The 22,578-nt window shown below is 45.5% G+C and overlaps 1 protein-coding gene across 2 annotated transcripts in view; it reads right to left on the bottom strand.

Moving 5' to 3' along the window:
- The window catches only part of nr2f1b (nuclear receptor subfamily 2, group F, member 1b), a 28,523-nt gene that overhangs the window by 3,771 nt on the left and 2,174 nt on the right, over positions 1-22,578 (bottom strand). The window contains exon 3 of one of the 2 annotated variants that reach the window (XR_013124299.1): positions 22,216-22,403. Coding sequence is in view for 1 of the 2 variants with exons in the window: in XM_076986601.1 (XP_076842716.1) it covers positions 22,129-22,403 (275 nt within the window). In the remaining variant the exon portion in view is untranslated. Of the gene's footprint in view, positions 1-22,077; positions 22,404-22,578 lie in introns of those variants that run through there. The other variant, XM_076986601.1, reaches the window with a different exon arrangement.

Genomic DNA, 22,578 nt, shown 5'->3' on the forward strand with positions numbered 1-22,578 from the left:
AGAATATCTAGTCTGTGTGCCATTTCCTATGAACAAGGCAGTCAAAATACTTAGTCATGTTGTCAGTGCAACTATAAGTCACGGGCAGTGCAGACTATTCTGATGGAAACTAGCTAAGCTTTTGATTTCAAGAATGCTGCACATTCTGTGGTATATCAAATGAAACAATACATGTTACACACTAAATATAAACTTACACAGAAAACAAAGTTACACATGACTATTGAATAACATTTCAGAATTTATTTTAGAATGTGCAGCATTACAGAAGAGAGCACATTTCTGAATTACATACACATTTTCACATTTTGTGAAGACACAGTTCTTCCAATATTCAGCTGCACCCAGCGACCAGCTTCAGCCGTTGTAAGACCATGACTTACATATAAAAACATGATTGTTGCCCTTATTTCACCTGGGATAAACCTCTTCCTCTGTTTTGTCACTGTCAGGGTTGGACCCAGGACAGTTCCTCCGGTCGCCACAAGGAGGAGGCCGCGAGCTAGACCTGGGGGCAATCAGGCACAATAGGCTGCAGGTGTTTGCAGCCTACTTAAGGCGAGCAACTTCAGCAGTCCTTTGCTGAAGTTGTTAGTTGTATTCACGCTCGCAGCCTAAGCCAGTTACTCTCGTCTTTGTGCAGTTGCTACGTTTCTCTGTTTACTTCTGTTTCTCCCCTGAGTGTTCTCAGGTTTTGTCTCTCGTACGTTCTGTTTGTTTCTTCCCTCTCTGTTCTATGTCGGTTTGTCTACCAGTGTTCTGGTGGACAGGCTGACAGGTAATCTGGTAGAAGCTTAGGTCTTGCCTACCTAAGCTTCATCTATTTTATTTCTCCTTTTGACATGTTGAGCCGTTCTCCATGTGATTTTCGTTTTCCCGTTATTTCTTAAGACGCGTTGTTTTCACTTCCGCGTGTTTTTGTTTGTTTACTTACCTGGTCTATACTCACGTCGAGTTCTCCGTGTAGTTCTTCTGTTGTTCCCTCTGGGTTTTTTGTTTTCGTTTTCCCGCTGTCGCGGAGGTTTCTGTTTGGCTGTTTTTTGCCTTTTGCTTTTAGTGGGTTTGCACTTGAGTCCTACACTCCTCGAAACCAGCGCGACACCACCGTGTTCGGGGGTGCCTCGTTACAGAACAACTTCAGCCAGTTATGGACTCAGCTAACCCAGCTGCCGACGAGGTGCGGAATGCCCTCGCCATACAAGGGCAGGCTATCGGCAGGCACGAGCTAGCATTACAAGAGATACACACCCAGCTCCAGGCTATCGCCCTCGCGGTTCAAAAGCCAGATCAGCCTGTTGCGGCTCCCAGCCCTCTCGTTTCCTCCGGGGCTGTCGGGCTGCCTGCCGACTCCCGTGCCGAACCCGCTTTGCCCGCTCCGGCGCGTTACAGCGGGGATCCCGACGAATGTAGGGGGTTTTTATTGCAGTGCTCCCTGATCTTTGAGCAGCAGCCATCCCGTTTTCCTACCGAATGTGCCAAGGTGGCCTATGTCATGGCGTTGCTGTCAGGGAAAGCGCTGCGGTGGGCTACACCGGTGTGGGAGAACCAACCGGACATCTGTTCCTCTTTTGAGCGATTCTCTCGGGCTATGCGGCAGACGTTCTTTCATCCGGCTTCTGGGGGTATGGTCGCGTCTAAACTGTTGCGTTTACGGCAGGGCAGATCAACGGTGGCAGAATACTCTCTAGACTTCCGCACACTGACGGCGGAGAGTGATTGGGGTTCAGAGGCGCTGGGGGCTATTTACATAGAGGGATTGAGTGAAGAGATAAAGGACGAACTGTCCCTCAGAGAGCCTCCCAGTGGTCTGGATGATGCTATAGAACTCACCATTAGGTTGGATAACCGGTTACGGGATCGTAAACAACAACACCGCCGTTTGTTTGCACCACCCAGCACTAAGTCAGTGTCTCCTGTGCGCAAGACCACTCACGGGGAAGGCGAGGCATCTGAACAGCCCATGCAGTTAGGGCACACTCGCCTCTCCCGTCAGGAAAGACAAACCCGCTTAAGGGAGGGTAAATGTCTTTATTGCGGCCGGGCTGATCACAGAATCGCAGAGTGTCCCGAGTTACAGGGAAAAGGGCAGACCCGTCGGTGAACGGGGTTGCACCGACGGGTCATGGCGCTTATTTCCCCGCCTGCGGTCTGATGCCCCACGTAGTGGTCTCGTGGAGGGGTTCAGACGAACACCGGGTTTTAGCTCTCGTTGACTCTGGGGCTACTGGCAATTTCATTGACTCCGCCCTCGTAGCCTCTCTCTCCATACCTCTGGTTCCTTTAGAAAAACCCCTCTCGGTGTCTGCTATGGATGGCAGGTTGCTCACCTCAGGGGATATAACCCACCAAACCGTCCCTCTAACAGTGACGATAGGGAACCATCATGAAACCCTCACCCCTTATGTCATCGCTGCGCCCAAACTGCAGCTGATTTTGGGGTTTCCCTGGCTCCAACGCCACAACCCTGACATTGATTGGCTCAATTTATCTATCAATCGTTGGAGCAAAGTGTGCGAACAGTCGTGCTTGGCGCCCCACTGCAGTAAACCCGGGGAAAGCCAAGAAAAAATAGCAGGCTTGGAGAAAGTCCCTGCTGTTTACCATGACCTTAAAGACGTTTTTAGCAAGCGCAAAGCAGGCTTCCTACCCCCGCATAGAGCCTGCGACATTGCCATCAACCTCTTACCTGGTACCACTCCCCCTAGGGGTCGTTTGTTTTCCTTGGCGTTGCCTGAACGCAAGGCTATGGAGTCCTACATTCAGGAAGCGCTCGCTGCTGGTACCATCCGTCCCTCTACCTCTCCCGCAGGTGCCGGGTTCTTCTTTGTAGGGAAAAAGGATGGGGGCCTTCGCCCTTGCATAGATTACAGGGGACTAAATAAGATCACCATCAAAGACCGCCACCCCTTGCCGCTCATGTCCTCCGCCTTCGAGGCCCTTCAACGGGCGACGGTCTTCACTAAGTTAGACCTTAGAAGTGCGTACAATCTGTTGCGAGTCAGAGAAGGCGACAAATGGAAAACCGCCTTCAATACACCCTCTGGGCATTACGAGTATTTAGTCATGCCGTTTGGGCTCATGAACGCACCCGCGGCTTTCCAGCGGTTTGTAAACGGTGTCCTTAGAGAGACTCTAGATGATTACGCCTACGTCTACCTTGACGATATTTTAATATATAGCTGTACCGTTCAAGAACACCAGCAACACGTACGCCGCGTCCTCCAGTTGTTACTAGAGAACCATCTCTATGTAAAACTGGAGAAGTCCCTGTTCCACGTCTCCGAGGTAGCCTTCTTGGGGTTCATCGTTGCCAAGGGTCAACTGGCTATGGAACCCGCCAAGATCAAAGCTGTGACTCAATGGCCCGTGCCCACGTCCGTTCGTTTAGTCCAACGCTTCCTGGGATTTGCCAATTTTTACAGGCGGTTTATTAGGGGTTTTGGCTCTCTTGCTGCTCCGCTCTCGGCCCTCACTAGCAAGAAATTGGGGAAGTTCACCTGGACCCCGGAAGCCCAGAAGGCGTTTGAGACACTGAAGGGTCTTTTTACCAGTGCTCCGGTGCTACGGGTTCCTGATCCTGAGCTCCCTTTCATTGTCGAAACCGACGCCTCTGATTTGGGCGTTGGGGCTGTTCTCTCACAGAGGGTCGGGGACCCTCCTAAGCTGCATCCCTGCGCCTATTTTTCGCACCGGTTCACCCCTACGGAGAGGCGGTACGACGTAGGGGACAAAGAACTCCTGGCCGTTAAAATGGCTTTAGAGGAGTGGCGGCACTGGCTGGAGGGAGCCCGCCACCCTTTCCTGGTCTGGTCGGACCACAAAAACCTGACATATCTCCAGCAGGCCAAGCGCCTCAATGCCAGACAGGCCAGATGGGCTCTGTTTTTTAGTCGCTTTGATTTTACTTTGTCATACCGTCCCGGCTCTAAGAACACGAAGCCCGACGCTTTGTCTCGTCAGTGGGAGCCGCCTCTCATTGACAGTCCGCCTGAAACTGTGCTTCCCCCAGGAGTAGTTGTTGCACCCATCCGGTGGGGAATCGAAAAGACAGTTCAGGACGAACTCGCCAACGAACCCGGCCCTAGCGGTGTTCCTCCTGGCTGTCTCTATGTTCCCTCGACCGCCCGGCGTAAGGTTCTCTTGTGGGGACACACCGAACGATACGCGGCACACCCCGGTGCTAGGCGGACCACCGAACTAATAAAGAGAAGGTTTTGGTGGCCCGCAATGGATCAGGAGATCCGTGACTTCGTGGCCTCCTGCGAGGTGTGTAACCGAAGCAAGGCGCCTCGTAGCAAGCCCAGGGGGCTGTTGCGTCCTTTACCCACGCCCTCCAGACCGTGGTTTCATATCGCCTTAGACTTTGTCACCGGGCTTCCGTCTTCTAAGGGGTTAACCACCATTCTAGTAGTTGTCGACAGATTCTCTAAATTCAGCAAGTTCATCGGTCTGCCCAAGCTGCCCTCCGCCCGGGAGACCGCGTCTCTCTTGCTGCTTCACATCGTCCGCAACTATGGGTTTCCTCAAGACGTGGTGTCCGATAGAGGACCCCAGTTCGCTAGCAGCTTTTGGAAAGCATTCCTGACCCTCCTCGGCGCTTCCGCTAGCCTGTCTTCAGGTTTCCACCCCCAGTGTAACGGTCAGACCGAGCGTGTTAACCAGGACCTGGAGCAGACCCTCAGGTGCCTGGCATCCGCTAACCCTGCCTCCTGGGCCGACCACCTGTTGTGGGCTGAGTACGCCCACAACACGCTGTGGCATTCGGCTCTGGGCATGTCGCCCTTTGAGTGCTTATTCGGGTATGCCCCTCCGCTGTTTGCCGATCACGAGCAGGCCGTGGCTGTGCCTTCCGCTAGGGCTCAGTTCCGGCGCTGCCGCAAGGCTTGGTCGCGTGCCCGCTCGGCCCTGTTGAAGGCCTCCTCTGCCTATTGCCGCAGCGCCAACAGGCATCGTCTCCCGGCGCTGTCTTTTCGTCCTGGTCAGCGGGTGTGGTTGGCGGCGGGTAACTTGCCGGTTCGGGGTGGCACCAAGAAACTGGCTCCTCGCTTCCTGGGCCCGTTTAAGGTCGACCATCGAATCAACCCGGTCACCTACCGTTTGGTCCTCCCTCCGTCCATGCGTGTCCACCCGGTGTTTCACGTGTCCCTTCTCCGGCCGTACTTGTGTGGTTCTTCTCCCGCCCCGGCTCCTCCTGCGCCTCGTATGGTTGGTGGGGGTCTGGTTTATACGGTGCGGCGTCTTTTGGACATCCATCGGGTCAGGGGGCGGGACCAATTCCTGGTGGATTGGGAGGGTTACGGGCCTGAGGAGCGGTCTTGGGTTCCCAGGGCTCGCATCCTGGATCCTTCTCTGATTGCTGCCTTCTATCGCGACAGGGCTGTTGCCCTGGGCCCGTGAGGTCTCGGGCCTAGAGGGGGGGATTCTGTCAGGGTTGGACCCAGGACAGTTCCTCCGGTCGCCACAAGGAGGAGCCCGCGAGCTAGACCTGGGGGCAATCAGGCACAATAGGCTGCAGGTGTTTGCAGCCTACTTAAGGCGAGCAACTTCAGCAGTCCTTTGCTGAAGTTGTTAGTTGTATTCACGCTCGCAGCCTAAGCCAGTTACTCTCGCCTTTGTGCAGTTGCTACGTTTCTCTGTTTACTTCTGTTTCTCCCCTGAGTGTTCTCAGGTTTTGTCTCTCGTACGTTCTGTTTGTTTCTTCCCTCTCTGTTCTATGTCGGTTTGTCTACCAGTGTTCTGGTGGACAGGCTGACAGGTAATCTGGTAGAAGCTTAGGTCTTGCCTACCTAAGCTTCATCTATTTTATTTCTCCTTTTGACATGTTGAGCCGTTCTCCATGTGATTTTCGTTTTCCCGTTATTTCTTAAGACGCGTTGTTTTCCCTTCCGCGTGTTTTTGTTTGTTTACTTACCTGGTCTATACTCACGTCGAGTTCTCCGTGTAGTTCTTCTGTTGTTCCCTCTGGGTTTTTTGTTTTCGTTTTCCCGCTGTCGCGGAGGTTTCTGTTTGGCTGTTTTTTGCCTTTTGCTTTTAGTGGGTTTGCACTTGAGTCCTACACTCCTCGAAACCAGCGCGACACCACCGTGTTCGGGGGTGCCTCGTTACAGTCACCTCAGCCTTACACCACAGTCTTACCCCTCTACACCACAGTCTTACCCCTCTACACCACACAATCTTACCCCTCTACACCAGTCTTACCCCTCTACACCACAGTCTTACCCCTCTACACCACACAGTCTTACCCCTCTACACCACACAGTCTTACTCCTCTACACCACACAGTCTTACCCCTCTACACCACACAGTCTTACCCCTCTACACCACACAGTCTTACCCCTCTACACCACACAGTCTTACTCCTCTACACCACACAGTCTTACCCCTCTACACCACACAGTCTTACCCCTCTACACCACACAGTCTTACCCCTCTACACCACACAGTCTTACCCCTCCACACCACACAGTCTTACCCCTCCACACCACACAGTCTTACCCCTCTACACCACACAGTCTTACCCCTCTACACCACACAGTCTTACCCCTCTACACCACACAGTCTTACCCCTCTACACCACAGTCTTACCCCTCTACACCACACAGTCTTACCCCTCTACACCACACAGTCTTACCCCTCTACACCACACAGTCTTACCCCTCTACACCACACAGTCTTACCCCTCTACACTACACAGTCTTACCCCTCTACACTACACAGTCTTACCCCTCTACACCACAGTCTTACCCCTCTACACCTATCCCTCTACACCACACAGTCTTACCCCTCTACACCTATCCCTCTACACCACACAGTCTTACCCCTCTGCTTGGCTGTTTACCCTGGACATGGCCTTGTCTCTTCATTATGAGAGTTTGTGATACTGCAGTGTTTAGCATCTATAAATGTTTGCCAATTACAGTAAAGGTTCATGAGACACACCTCTGACCTATGGTTGAGACCATTGGTTGATCTAAACCTTCACAAATTACCTTTCTTACTGTAACTGAATGTTCACCTGCGAACAATTTAATCAAGTTAGGACAAATGACCAAAATCTAAAAAAAGAAAAAAAATTAAATGATGCCTGAGAAATTACGAGAACATGTTCAGCACTTTTGCATTTCATGATCTAGGTAATGATCTAAAGCCTAAATGTTTTGGAGGGCAAGACAATTCAACAGACAATCCGTAGAACACATTTTGATAAACATGACATAAGCAATTGATAATGAAAAAAACCAAACAATTGTTCATAACCATTTGGTAAATGTACAAAAGCATTTACATAATATGAAACTCAATAAAACATTCGATTATGATGTGCACAAGTGCAAAAGAGATTTGGAGATTGAATAAACAGTTTTGAGAATTTCAATTCTGATCTGAGAAATTAACCAAATCGACTGAGAAAAACTAACATAATTCAGGGATCCTGTACATGTGTTATAGGCTCCACCTCTATCTATCTATCTGTCTATCTATCTATCTATCTATCTATCTATCTATCTATCTATCTATCTATCTGTGTGTCTGTCTTCCTGTCTGTGTGGGAAGGAGATGGAGTCTGGAGAGAGATATGACTATCTTACTAAATTCATCTATCAGGTGATGCCATACACAGGAGAATCCATTCCTCTTTTGAGTTTTGGTTCTATTAATTGTAGAATAGACCTGAAATGCATTATAGCACCTTAAGGTTGTAAGTATCTTACAACGTACCACCACAATGAATAGTGTTGACCATGATGACTATGCATATTGTGCTTCAACTTTTAACAATTTCATACTGGTGTCTAAAACCAAATAGCATTTATACAGCATTTTATTATGAAAATTCAGCATGGTTAAAAGAAAAGCTTGCACTGTCAGGGGGCAGCAGAGGACAGGTTTGGGGAGAGGAAGAGACACAGGCATACGGCCCTCTCACGCATGCTGAATATTTTAATTATCCCTGATCTAAATAACTGCATAATTTAATAAATGCCAATTGTTTTCTATGATAGCATTGTATTCTATAGATTAATAATTCTGGCTGGAACCTCTTGGCAACAGATGCTAACACATTCAAAACATAAATACCCTGAGAAGGTAAGACCCAGCAAAATCCAAAACATGGAAGAGCACAGAACCGGGACAGGACACACAGTCGAATGGGTGAGGAAGACCATCCATACAGCAGTAATGTGCTGCAAAGGCACATAACGAAAACCGGGACGCTCCTTCACATCCAGACCGTTTGCTCGGACGGAGATTCGCCACACTGTGCCTCTACCTTCACGTCTCACTCATCCCTCTGGAAAACGTCCTGAATCATCCCGCTTTTTCTTTTGTCTTTCTCTCTGCTTCCCTCACCTTAGTTTGATGATGCAGGATGGGGAGAAAACTCGACCCGAGCCCACATGTGACTGCTGACCTCACACGTGACCCCTGCACTCCGCCTGACAGGTTGATTAATTGCTCACTTCTTTGATTCATGGGTGAGAAATATATTCAAATAATGGACAACAGGTGGTTCTCAAGGACATGGCCCAGTGAGAATGTGTGAACATCGAGCACATGACAAAGTTTTGTGGCAATAAAGGACATAACACAGAATTTGGGCAAATTAGACCTTAAAGAAGGACAAAAACCTGAAAATTATGCCACATTTGATTTATTTTTATTTTTTTACAGTTTTTCTCAGTCGATTTGGTACATTTCTCACATCATGATTTACATTGGTATCACAAGTGCATTCACAGAAACTGTTGAATGAACTCAATTAAATACCTGCAAAAGCACATACTTCACTCAAAATTCTTTGTTTTTGCCTCAAAAGCAAATATTTAGGTCAGTCAATTTGTCAGTGCCATCAGAATATTTAGTCTGTGTTTCATTGACTATGAACAAGGCAGTTAAAATACTTAGCCACGTCAACACAACTGTAAGTCACATTCAGTGCAGACTCTAAGTATATTCTGATGTAAACTAGCTAAGCTTTTGATTACAAGAACGCTGCACATTCTGTGGTATATCAAATGAAACAAACATGTTACACACAAAATATAAACTTAAACGGAATTCAAAGTTACACATGTGGGAGACTGATAGCAAGACATTGGCCTGGAATCAAATGTATAGAGCAATATTGTTTGACTGTATTGTTCACACTGCAATTTATTGACAAAAGCAAATCTGAAATTCAAAAAAGACAACTGTTTGACTGGAAAAAACTGAAATTAGAAACTTACTGTACTTCAAAACAACCTGATCACATACAGCCTCCTCCTGTTGGAGTGTGTAAATGGAACCTCTGCTACAACTATGAGCTATAAAACATAAATATATATATACATACACACACATATATATATATATATATATATATATATATATATATATATATATATATATATATATATATATATATATATACACATACATACACTACTGTTCAAAAGTTTGGGGTCACCTAGACAATTTTGTGTTTTCCCTGAAATCTCATACTTTTATTTATCAAATGAGTTGCAAAATGAATAGAAATATAGTCCAGACATTGACAAGGTAGAAATAATGTTTTTTTTTTTTTTTGAAAAAATTTTCTACTTTAAACTTTGCTTTCGTCAAAGAATGCTCCCTTAGCAGCAATTACAGCATTGCAGACCTTTGGCATTCTAGCTGTTAATTTGCTGAGGTAATCTGGAGAAATTTCACCCCATGCTTCCAGAAGCCGCTCCCACAAGTTTGATTGGGTTAATGGGCACTTTTTTCGTACCATACAGTGGGGAAAATAAGTATTTAGTCAGTCACCAATTGTGCAAGTTCTCCCACTTAAAAAGATGAGAGGGGCCGGTAATTGACATCATAGGTAGACCTCAACTATGAGAGACAAAATGTGAAAAAAAAATTGAGAAAATCATTTTGTCTGACTTTTAAAGAATTTATTTGCAAATAATGGTGGAAAATAAGTATTTGGTCAATAACAAAAGTTCATCTCAATACTTTGTTGTATATCCTCTGTTGGCAATGACAGAGGTCAAACGTTTTCTGTAAGTCTTCACAAGGTTGGCACACACTGTTGCTGGTATGTTGGCCCATTCCTCCATGCAGATCTCCTCTAGAGCAGTGATGTTTTGGGGCTGTCGGTGGGCAACACGGACTTTTAACTCCCTCCAAAGGTTTTCGATGGGGTTGAGATCGGGGGACTGGCTAGGCCACTCCAGGACTTTGAAATGTTTCTTATGAAGCCACTCCTTTGTTGCCCTGGCAGTGTGCTTGGGATCATTATCATGCTGAAAGACCCAGCCACATTTCATCTTCATTGCCCTTGCTGATGGAAGGAGGTTTGCACCCAAAATCTCACAATACATGGCCCCACTCATTCTTTCATGTACACGGACCAGTCGTCCTGGTCCCTTTGCAGAGAAACAGCCCCAAAGCATGATGTTGCCACCCCCATGCTTCACAGTTGGTATGGTGCTCTTTGGATGCAACTCAGCATTCACTGTCCTCCAAACACGACGAGTTGTGTTTTTACCAAATAGTTCTACTTTGGTTTCATCTGACCATATGACATTCTCCCAATACTCTTCTGGAACATCCAAATGCTCTCTAGCAAACTTCAGACGTGCCTGGATATGGACTGGCTTAAGCAGGGGGACACATCTGGCACTGCAAGATCTGAGTCCCTGGCGTCGTAGTGTGTTGCTGATGGTAGCCTTTGTAACGTTGGTCCCAGCTTTCTGCAGGTCATTCACTAGATCCGCCCTTGTGGTTCTGGGATTTTTCCTCACCGTTCTTGTGATCATTTTGACCCCACGGGCTGAGATCTTGCGTGGAGCCCCAGATCGAGGGAGATTAGTAGTGGTCTTGTAGGTCTTCCATTTTCTGATTATTGCTCCCACAGTAGATTTCTTCACACCAAGCTGCTTGCCTATTGCAGATTCAGTCTTCCCAGCCTGGTGCAGGTCTACAATTCGGTTTCTGGTGTCCTCCGACAGCTCTTTCGTCTTCACCATAGTGGAGTTTGGAGTGTGACTGTTTGAGGTTGTGGGCAGGTGTCTTTTATACTGTTAACGACTTCAAACAGGTGCCATTAATACAGGTAATGAGTGGGGGAAAGAGGAGCCTCTTAAAAAAGAAGTTACAGGTCTGTGACAGCCAGAAATCTTGCTTGTTTGTAGGTGACCAAATACTTATTTTCCACCATTATTTGCAAATAAATTCTTTAAAAGTCAGACAAAATGATTTTCTCAAATTTTTTTTACATTTTGTCTCTCATAGGTCTACCTATGATGTCAATTACAGGCCTCTCTCATCTTTTTAAGTGGGAGAACTTGCACAATTGGTGACTGACTAAATACTTATTTTCCCCACTGTACGGTCAAGCTGCTCCCACAACAGCTCAATGGGGTTGAGATCTGGTGACTGCGCTGGCCACTCCATTACCGATAAAACACCAGCTGCCTGCTTTTTCTCTAAATAGTTTGTGCATAATTTGGAGGTGTGCTTTGGGTCATTGTCCTGTTGCAGCATGAAATTGGCTCCAATCAAGCACTGTCCACAGGGTATGGCATGCTGTTGCAAAATGGAGTGATACCCTTCCTTATTCAAAATCCCTTTTACCTTGTTCAAATCTCCCACTTTACCAGCACCAAAGCAACCCCAGACCATCACATTACCTCCACCATGTTTGACAGATGGTGTCAGGCACTCTTCCAGCATCTTTTCAGTTGTTCTGCGTCTCACAAATGTTCGTCTGTGTGATCCAAACACCTCAAACTTTGATTCATCTGTCCATAACACTTTTTTCCAATCTTCCTCTGTCCAATGTCTGTGTTCTTTTGCCCATATTATTCTTTTTCTTTTATTAGCCAGATATGGCTTTTTCTTTGCCACTCTGCCCTGAAGGCCAGCATCCCGGAGTCGCCTCTTCACTGTAGACGTTGACACTGGCGTTTTGCGGGTACTATTTAATGAAGCTGCCAGTTGAGGACCTGTGAGGCGTTGATTTCTCAAACTGGAGACTCTAATGTACTTGTCTTCTTGCTCAGTTGTGTGTTGAATTGTGTGTCAGTTGTGTTGAATTTCAATTGAGAAATGAACCAAATCGACAGAGAAAAACTGTAATGTTTAGGAGATCACTGATGAAAATGCCTGCCACCTTGTTTGACCATAACCCAAGCTGAGTTCGAAATTCATACATTTTTCACGAAACGTACTTACGAAAGCTCCTCTCAGTAAGCCTGATACTATCATCACACAGTGTCCTCAAAACTGTGACGCTGGCGTGTGGGAGCAAGGAGGAAATGCGACAGACGTCTTGTGGTGCACACTGAACATTTAATGAAATACAAAAACGCAAAGCCCAGCACAGATGGTGCAAGCACGCAAATAGCGGTGGCTTGCACAGGCATGAACTTTAGACAAAGACGAGCACAAGACACCGCGTTAACGCACATTAAATAGGTGAAGTACACAGACCCACGTGACCTCGAGACAAGGCACAGGTGTAACCACGAACACGCTCACAAACAACCCACACCCACGGAAGTACAAACATGGACATAACGACACGCAGACAACATAGCGGCACGCCCACAGGGAAGGGTCCGGAGCTGTTCCGTAACAGAACCCCCCGCCAGGGGCTCGCTACTCCCGGAGCGTCCCGCGTAGCGGGAGAGCCCCGAACAAACACCAACGGGCAGGTCCAGAGCCCCCGGGATCACGAGCCTCCGAGAGCAGTCACCCCCGACGGCGGGAACCGCCGCGGACAGCTCTAGCACACCCTCCCTGGGAAGACAGGGGAGAAAACATTAAACAATGGCACAGTCACAAACACGCACACAGGAACATGAAACACAAGAGGAACGAACAGGAAAAGGAGATTAGGGAGACATAGGGGAATGGACAAACATATAGGGACAGGCAGCCATGGCACCGCTCCAGCTGCCTGCCAAAGCGCACACGGTGTTGCTATCCCTCCAGGGAAAGCAGGCTGGGCGGGCGCGGCAGGCGGAACAGGCGGCGGAGTCCCTCCGGTCTTTGGGTTCTGACTCCTCGCGCGCGTTGCGCCGCTCGCAACTCCCGCTGGCCGCGCTCCCGGTGGCTTCCTTAGGGGAGCCTCGGTTCTCCCTCTGGGCGCGGCTGGAGTCCTGGCTTTGTGCCGCGCGCCGGCTGGTGTCCGCGGCGGCTCCAAGGGCGCGTGACACATCCACCTTGGACCGCTGACCACACCAGGACCCCCCTGCTCTCTTGGAGATGCCGTCGCCTCGCCCCCCGACGTCTCCATCTCCTCCTCGCTCTCGGAGACGCTCCGACCCAGCGACATGGGTTCCTCCGGGGTCGGGCAGCGGGAGCAGTCCATGCTGCTCGCCGCTGAGGGAGACTGAGGAACCTCCTTCCCTAGGTGGACTGTGCTCTCCGAACACCCAGAGGCGCTGTCCACCCCCTCGCTCTCTTCCTCGCGCCCCAAGGGTGATGAACAGGCGGACGGAGGGCGACTGACTTCCACCCCCTCCCCATAATACACGGTAGGAGCCGAGAATAGGGAAGGGGGAGGGCTGACGTCCTCCTCCGCATCGTGGCGCTCGGTGGAGGATGTGTGGCTGGAGGGAAGAGAGCTGGTCTCCTCGTCACCCTCCCCGTAATAGACCGTCGATTCGGAGAACAACGACGACAGGGGGCTGACCTTCTCCTCCTCGGCCGTCCGGAGAGCTGCGGGAATAGAGGGAGCGCAGCTGGTTTCGCCCTCACTCTCCTCCGAACGAACGGAGGAGCGGGGGCTCTCTTCTCCGGACTCGTCGCTGCCGAACTCGACTTCGGGAGGGGTGAGGGCAAAGGTACCCGCACCCACCATGAACGGCTCACTGGTCTCCTCCTCCTCAGGGAGAACCAGGAGCGGTGCGCTTGCTTCCTCCCTCTTACTGCTGCTCACAGCCATGGGTGGAAGCTCCAGGGACGCGTGGGGGTGTCTCTCCTCCCATGCGCGTGCCGCGGATCGGCGGAAGTACTCCGCCGTCTCGGCGTCCTCCGTCTCTCGAGCGGCACAGAGCAGGTACGTGCAGACAGGGTCCTGCTTCATCTGCTGCTCGGTAACGGGGACTTCTTGGCGCCGGACTGGGGAAGAGCCGTGGTGACGCCTGCTCCTTCTCTTCCCCCTCGGTGCTCGGGTGGCGTATCCTGGCATACGTCGTCTTGTTCGGCTCGTCTTTCTGTGACGCTGGCGTGTGGGAGCAAGGAGGAAACGCGACAGACGTCTTGTGGTGCACACTGAACATTTAATGAAATACAAAAACGCAAAGCCCAGCACAGATGGTGCAAGCACGCAAATTGCGGTGGCTTGCACAGGCATGAACTTTAGACAAAGACGAGCACAAGACACCGCGTTAACGCACATTAAATAGGTGAAGTACACAGACCCACGTGACCTCGAGACAAGGCACAGGTGTAACCACGAACACGCTCACAAACAACCCACACCCACGGAAGTACAAACATGGACATAACGACACGCAGACAACATAGCGGCACGCCCACAGGGAAGGGTCCGGAGCTGTTCCGTAACAAAAACAAATTATCTGGGGAGTAAACACAATTAAAGGAAATTTGAAGTTGAGGCTATTCAGTGTGACTTATCATCTGGTATTAAACTGAAAACTGACATTTCAAAGAAAAACCTGGACCTTTATCAAATATATATAAAGTATCATTTAATAATTAATTATCTTGGTCCATATTCGCATATTGTCTCGTAGCTTTATTGTTTTAATGTAACTTTATATATCTGGTATGCAGGGGCGGAGCTACACTTTTTTTCAAGGGGTGGCCAAAGGGTAACCAAGGCTTTATCAGAGGGGTCCATATACAAATGATGAACCAAAGGAAACACATATTTTCTCTTAAAATGACCATTTCCAGTGGGGTGGCACTAGGGGTGGCTAGGGCTCTGTTGGGGGTGGCAACTGCAACAAATTTCAGTTAACTACACAGCTCTGACATGTATGAGTAGTACAGGACTGTGTGTGTGTGTGTGTGTGTGTGGGAGCTTCATGAAAAGACACAGATCTTTGATTCCTGAGACTGTCAAAAAATGTCCTGCTGAGGCATTGTTGAAGGCACACGCCCAAAAATGTGGCTTCAAATGTATTAATATATCCCAACCTAAAAATATTATTTATTTATTTATGAAATCCATATAACTATATTTGACTAGTTGCTGATTAGTTTGAGCGTCAGCTTCCAACCGTACTTACACACACTACTTCATACCCATACTTCATACTTCATACCCATACTTCATACTTCATACCCATACTTTATACTTCATACTTCATAACCTTCAGCCCTCCTCTGTCCAGTTGTTAAGAGCAAGAATGTTGTTCTTTGTTGTAAATATGCATAAAAATGAAAACTAAATTATTTTTGCATTAATGTTTTTTAGACTATATGTATATCATGAATATGCACATGGCACTAATAATATGATAAAATATCATGCTTGAATGCACCAAGCTACCGTGAGCACTTAATTTTAATTAGAGGGCATTAAAATCACATGACAAACAGCTTCAGTCAAGTTTAATCCTCATTCAGAATTCAGAATTCGCCTAGAGCAGAATTTAAAAACTATTAAATGTATCATATATAGCTGATTGCAATTTTAGGTCGAACTTTGTATGGCTATCTTTCAAACTCAACCAAACTATTTCAAACGAATAATCACTTTTATTATGTAATATAAAAGGGCCAGTGGACTTTTTAAAGCACAGTGGTTTATACATAACCCCTCTCTTAGTCACTGTTTATGAAAGATACATGTCAGTGCTTCATGGTATGCTGTAGGATGGTGTTGTAATAACGTAGCCCAGGGCAAGGTCGCCTCCTTGCACTGATCTGCTCCTCAAAGTGTGCTTGCTTGTAGCTCTCCCATAGATGCTGCCATGTGGAGTTCATTTCTGACATTGTGGATATGAGCATGTGTGCATCACTGTGTCTGGGGGACGAGGGAGGGGAAACTGCTCACGCAAAGTCAAATCAACCTGTTGATAATGAGTACATGGCATCTTTTAGGTGTATGTCAAATTATGCTGACTGCATATAGACATACATATAAACACAATCTCTCTCACACACACACACACACACACACACACACACACACACACACACACACACACACACACACACACACACACAGAGCCACTTCTCTGCCGCCTTTGATGCCTCCCCTTCCCAAAACAGTGAGAAAGATCTAGGCTGACTCTATTACAGTGCAGTTGTATCGGGTGGCTAATCCTGAGTGGTTCCTGTGTCAGATGAATTTTGGACACACATTAATTCAGTGATCTGGACTAGGAATTCTAGGAACACAGACTAGAAAATTATTTTGTGGATTTTGCTTTTATTACTTATTTTGTTCAGTTGTGCTGTTTGGTGTCGATCAGAGGAGGGTTTGTGGCCTCCTTAAGTCTGACTTCCTCTCCAGGTTTCTTCGTCATGCTCTTAGGGAATGTTTCCTTGTCACCGTCACCTTTGGCTTACTTTGAGACTTGGATTTGGGCATCTGCAAAATTACTTTTTGACAATGCTTGATCTTCTAAGCCCTTAATTTCACTTGAATTGAGCTGCGGTGCTCTGCATCCTGTTGGTATTTTGAGGGCTGTGTGATTTGTAAGTGAGCATTTTAGAAGAATGAGAAGATGAAAGGAACCTGGCGTCAAGCCACTGGTTTACACTGGCCCGTTGGAGCTGGGTGCAGTTCACTTAGCTTTGGCACGTACCGTCAAAGTTCTATGATACTGCCATGGCTTAATCTGATATTAGCCACATTAGTTTATCTCAGCCACCTTCTCCAGTGGACATGCTGTCATTTGTTATTAGCACAAGTGGCTCACCAGCCTGCTATTTACAAACAGGCAGCTAATGTAATATTTACCTGCACAGCCGTCAACAGTGAACTTGGCTTTTATATCTGCCTGGCTCTGCCAACAGATGGAGGCAAAGTTGCACTGGTAACTTTGCTTGCAAGAGACTAAATCTCTTGTAACTTTTGGGGAACACCACAAAGGTACAAACAGACTTGTATGGTCTTAAAAGTACTCTATTTCAGATGTGGTGTCACTCAGCCAGATGTGGGTGGGATGTCTTCTCAGATACTTCGCTAGTACACTCAACCTGTATTGTCTATTTTTTTGCATGCTTCTACCTGACGATTGCATGCAAGCACCTACAAGTACCTGGGAGATGGTCTGGTTTGCCGGTGGATGTACTGATGCTGGGGTTGGATGTGCCATTGCCGCAAGAGGACGTGCTGATGCTCCTACCTGAGGCTCACCATCTACACTGAAGAGACTGTGACTACTTGGCCGGGGAACTAGAACCTTAATTATATATATAGAACCACCTTTTGTCCACAAATACGGACTTGTGCTGACGGGCCGCCCAATGGAGGATGGGTTCCCTTTTGAGTCTTGGTCCTCCCAAGGTTTCTTCCTAATCCCCACTATCATAGGGAGTTTTTCCTTGCCACTGTCACCTTTGGCTTGCCCATTAGGGATCTGGACACATGCGATTGTAAAGCTGCTTTGTGACATGTGTTGTAAAAAGTGCTATATAAATAAATTTGACTTTGATTTTAGTTTAGTAGTAGCATAGATAGGCCAGAGCTCAAGATACCCTTGAACTCTGGCCTATCTTTGCTATTATCTAGGACGAATTCTGTGAACAGATGCAAAGCACTTTGTAAGTCGCTCTGGGTAAGAGCATCTGCTAAATGTATGGTACTGTCAATAATTAGTGTTAATTAAAAACATTTTTAAAAGTTTGTTATACAACATCTGTTTTACGATATATTCTCTGAAAGTATAAAAGTAAAGTATAAGTATTAAAATATTTTAATAAGATGATTTCCATTTTAAGGTTATTTAAGGTTAAGGTTATTAAGGATATTTATTTGTTTAATGTGCCAAAAGCTTTCAGACTTTACTTTTTCAATCCCATAATATGACACTGATCATATAGTGAAATGATAACAATAATAATAAGCTTTATTTATTTAACACATTTTGGTTTGCCAAAGTGATTCCATAAATATACAATGAGAGCTGAATAAAATCAAAATCTATAAATAAAAAATAAAAGATCTTTGACGGTCTGTAGCTACGTATATATAGCTGTGGATCACCTTTGTACTGATGGAGATAAATATTATATTTACTAACTATCTTGGCTAATGGGAGCATACAGATGAAGTAGTATTGGTCTCAGAGGTGAATCTTGAGGAACACCGGATGAGTAAGTTCCAAGTGTAACATAATATTTACAGATGCACGGGTAATTAAAACTGATTGTGCTGGATGAAGTAAAAACTAATAAAGTAACAAACAATTGCTTTAAAAGCAGCATTGTTGATGGGCTACCTGCATGTTGAACTTTTAAGATGATTAATTATTACTTTAAAGATCTTCTAATTCTCTGCTTTGACTTGCCAGATAACACTACAACCATATCCAATAATTTTATCTAGGAAGACAATATTGTTAAAATTGTCTGTTGTTGCTTAGAATATGGGGGTGAGTATAATTGTGTTTTTTTCCAGGAGATTAAGAATCGTTAGTGTTTCTTTAAAGATTTTGTGAATTAATTTCTTGTTAATATGACAATATGCAGAATATCCTCCTTTGAAAGACTTGTTTGAAAGAACTGGTAGAGGCTCTAAAGGTTAGAACTAAGTATCTTTAAATTAGTAATTTGCCCAGAATTTAACAATGAGCTGCTTGCTGCACTGTGAACTGGGATATCTATCGGTGGACAGTAATCATTTGCTTTGTTGACCATAATGGAAAATACTTTCATACTGCAAACTCATTGTATTTAAAGCATATTAAACAAGTCACTATAAAATAAGCCTCATATGTTCTATTCTCTATTATATGTGAGACTATATGTGGCCATCAGACTGAGGGAGTCTCTCAAACTCTTCAGGCATTCTTGGGTCACGGCTAGGCTAAGCAGATTGTCACCGGTGTCAGAGGAGAGCTGGAGTTCATGATCCATCTGTGTGTCCACTGTGTGGGTGAAAAAAAGTATCCATACATGATGCAAGAGGGAAGAGGCCAGGAAGTTCACACAGGGAAGTGATGACTACAGAGACAAACTGTCGGGCAAGACACACACACACACACACACACACACACACACACACACACACACACACACACACACACACACACACACAGAGTGGACTAGAACTCTTCAAGTTTCACATCGCTATGAGAAGCACATTCTATACTAAAATACTATGGGCCAGATTCCCCATATACATAATATTACAAAGGTCATCATGATAGAGTATCACACTGAACACTCTCAACCTCATTTAGGATCATCTTAATACTAGGACAAGCAACTAGGACAAGCAGGAAGCTAAGCAAGTAGTTTTTACAAAGTGTGATCACTCATGATTTACAAATAAAATTTATAGGAATTAACAAATAACTCCCCTTTTAAGCAATGTATTTTACTGATATGTTTATGTCTCAATTAGACAGACAAAACATTATTTTGTACTTTGACATATAATACTAGCCAGTAAGCTGTGTACATATTTTACTCATTTTATGATTTAGAAATACAAAAAAATTTAACCAATTCAAAATATTCAATTTTAAATTGAATACATTAATCATTTTCGTATGGGGGTTTATACCTGCACAAATGCAAAACTAATTTTGGAATAATGTCTCAACAGCACAAAAACGAAACCTAACGTCTGAAATGTTCATTCTGTTATTACTGATCAAATACACACACATACATACATATACACAGTGTTCCGTTTTGCTTTGCTTTCTATTGTACTGGATAAAAGCGCAGCACCATGGACAGCGCTCCTCTGACCTCTGATCCCGTAACAATTAGAAGAATCCAGAACCTGACTCACCTACACGTTCTATTCGCACCACAGTCGGATTCACGGACATTCACAGCCTTTAAAACTCTATAGCCTACATTTCGTTAACTGCCTCAGTCTAAATTAAATTGACGATATACAGCTATCAGTGCTGTTTTGTTATTGTGTGTTGGAACTCGACAAGAAATGAACAAGACACGAACACTTGTTAACACCTGCGCCTCTCTTCTTTCCAAATTCCCCATTTAATTATAACGTTTTGTGATAATAATTTGGAAAACGATGTTCTAAAATAATATTTGTTTAGAAAAAACGTAAAAATTAAATGTTGGCGTCGGTTTAAAATTGTATTCATATAAAGCTACAATAATAACAACCCGTTAAGTTTGAATTGTGATTGGGTCCTTTGCGCATATTCGACTCCAAGTCAACACCGTAAATGTTTACGTTTTTGTCCAGCCTACTAAAATATTATTTGTGTGTGTGTGTGTGTGTGTGTGTGTGTGTGTGTGTGTGTGTGTGTGTGTGTGTGTGTGTGTGTGCGTGCGTGTGCGCGCGCGTGTGTGTGTACATTTTCAGGTAACTAATGTAAAACAAATGCGTACTGTAAGTAGATTTTGTTTCAGGGTATCGTGGAATGGAAACCGTGACGTGTAGTGACGTGAATAAACTGAATTGCTTGGTCTTAAAACTGAGCTCGTTAATAGAATTCAAGTGGGACCAGTATGTTTTAATCCAACAAAGGCGCTTTGAGACTGGGCCAGAGAAGAGAGCGAGGGGGAACGATGCATTAAACTAATAGTCGTCACTCTATACTCTATACCACTCTATAACGTGTGGTATATTTGCATGCCTTCACTCTAGTAGGCTATAAACAAAGTGGCACGAAAGCAGGTACAGCCCGATTCCCTAGTGTTTGTACGCAGAACATATTGTAGCTGTTAGAAGCCATAGGCCTTTAGTATTAACAGAACATGTCCCTTTAGTATACAGATGACACAAACCTGTCGCCGAAACAGACATAGACCCTTTATTTTTACTTTTATTCATGAAAAGGGATGCGACGCGAAAAAAAGAACAGAAATGTTCAGGCAATCATTTATTAAAGTATTTTAATCAAATGCTGCATTATACATAAATTCAAAAAGGCCTCGCCTTCGCCGTCTCATTTTAGGTAACCTGAACTAGCACTAGGTTGAACTGGATTTTAAGCAAGACAGTTTATACAGGGATTTAGCGCAAATCACTTAACAAAAACTGGATTGAAAAATGGTACGCTATTAAAAGTAATTGTTACCTCTGGCCTAAGTGCTGTGGTTGATTATTTATACGATGCATAGTCTACAAATACACGAAACAAAATAAAAATAAATATATGCTAACAAATAAATAATTTCAATGATTCATTGTTAATGAGGAAACATGAGCATGATGGATTACATTCCAGATTATCATCAAATAGCATTTAAAACTACGTTACAATTGAGAAAATTTTCGCTTATCGTTGGATATTAGAAATAAATCGCAAGACTGTTGCAACTTGTATCATATAAGCACCTCAGATATTTGAATAAACACACGATTTTTGTAACAATTTAAAGTGGGCAACATTGACACGGCAATTATTTAGAAGTTAAAGTTTAGACAAATCTGACACACAAAAAGAGAAAGATAAAAGTGAAACATTTTTACATAATAGATACAAGTAAACTACCAGTCTTAAACTTGCGATGAGTCGAGGATGATTCAGTTTTACTCTGAGAATACTTCTAAATCCCCACTATAAAATGCGGTCATAGTACTGTAGGCGTGTACCTTCCTCGTGCGATTATCATTATGCTTATTACATTGCACGGACGTAGTTTTGGGGGGGGACTTTTTCAAAAGCCGGTTTTGGTCCCCCCCAGTTTTTACAGTTAAAACCAAATATTTAAGTAGCGACGAAGTCATGTCCCCCCCACTTTTTAACGGTTAAAAAAACAATATCCAAATAGCGACAAATCTAGCACTAGGATCATGCAGCTCCGAGCTCCCCCCCCCCCCCCCCCCCCCCCCCCGCTCAACAATTTTTGTTCACAGCGCTCAACAATTTTCATTCAACCCCCCCCCCCCCCCCCGCTCAACAGTTCGCCACCCCAGGTTGTGTCCCCCCCACTTATGAAATCAAAACTACGTCCATGTTACATTGTCTCCCGTTTGCACAGGTGAATCCATCCTTGGTATCTTCCTGTGTGACCTCACTGAATTGTCATGTATGGCCAACTAAAGCTACTCCCCGACAATAACATATCCCTGATCAGCGTTTCAATTGGAGTTTTACCTACCAACCGGACGAAGAAGAGCTGTTCGATTACAGAGGACGAGACCATACGGAGCGCGGGAAGCCGCAGGAGAAGTTTACCAAAGCGCGTGGGCTGGTTTGGGTATTGACTTCTAATGTACTCTTCAAGGGCACATTGCGACTTCTCCTGCAGACCTTCTACGTGAGGCACATCAGAAAGGCCACACGCATCTGTACAAATAACAAAAGCACACAAAGATGAGTTACGAAACACTAAATATTAGCCAATGTTTCAAGATGAGTATGAACACCCCGCACATTAACTACAGTGAATATGTCAGGTGTACACGGTAAGCACAAATCGCGGCACAATCGTTAAAATGCTTAGGATACAAGGATCTTGCGA

This window comes from Brachyhypopomus gauderio, unplaced genomic scaffold (genome assembly GCF_052324685.1).
Source record: "Brachyhypopomus gauderio isolate BG-103 unplaced genomic scaffold, BGAUD_0.2 sc47, whole genome shotgun sequence".
NCBI lineage: Eukaryota > Metazoa > Chordata > Actinopteri > Gymnotiformes > Hypopomidae > Brachyhypopomus > Brachyhypopomus gauderio.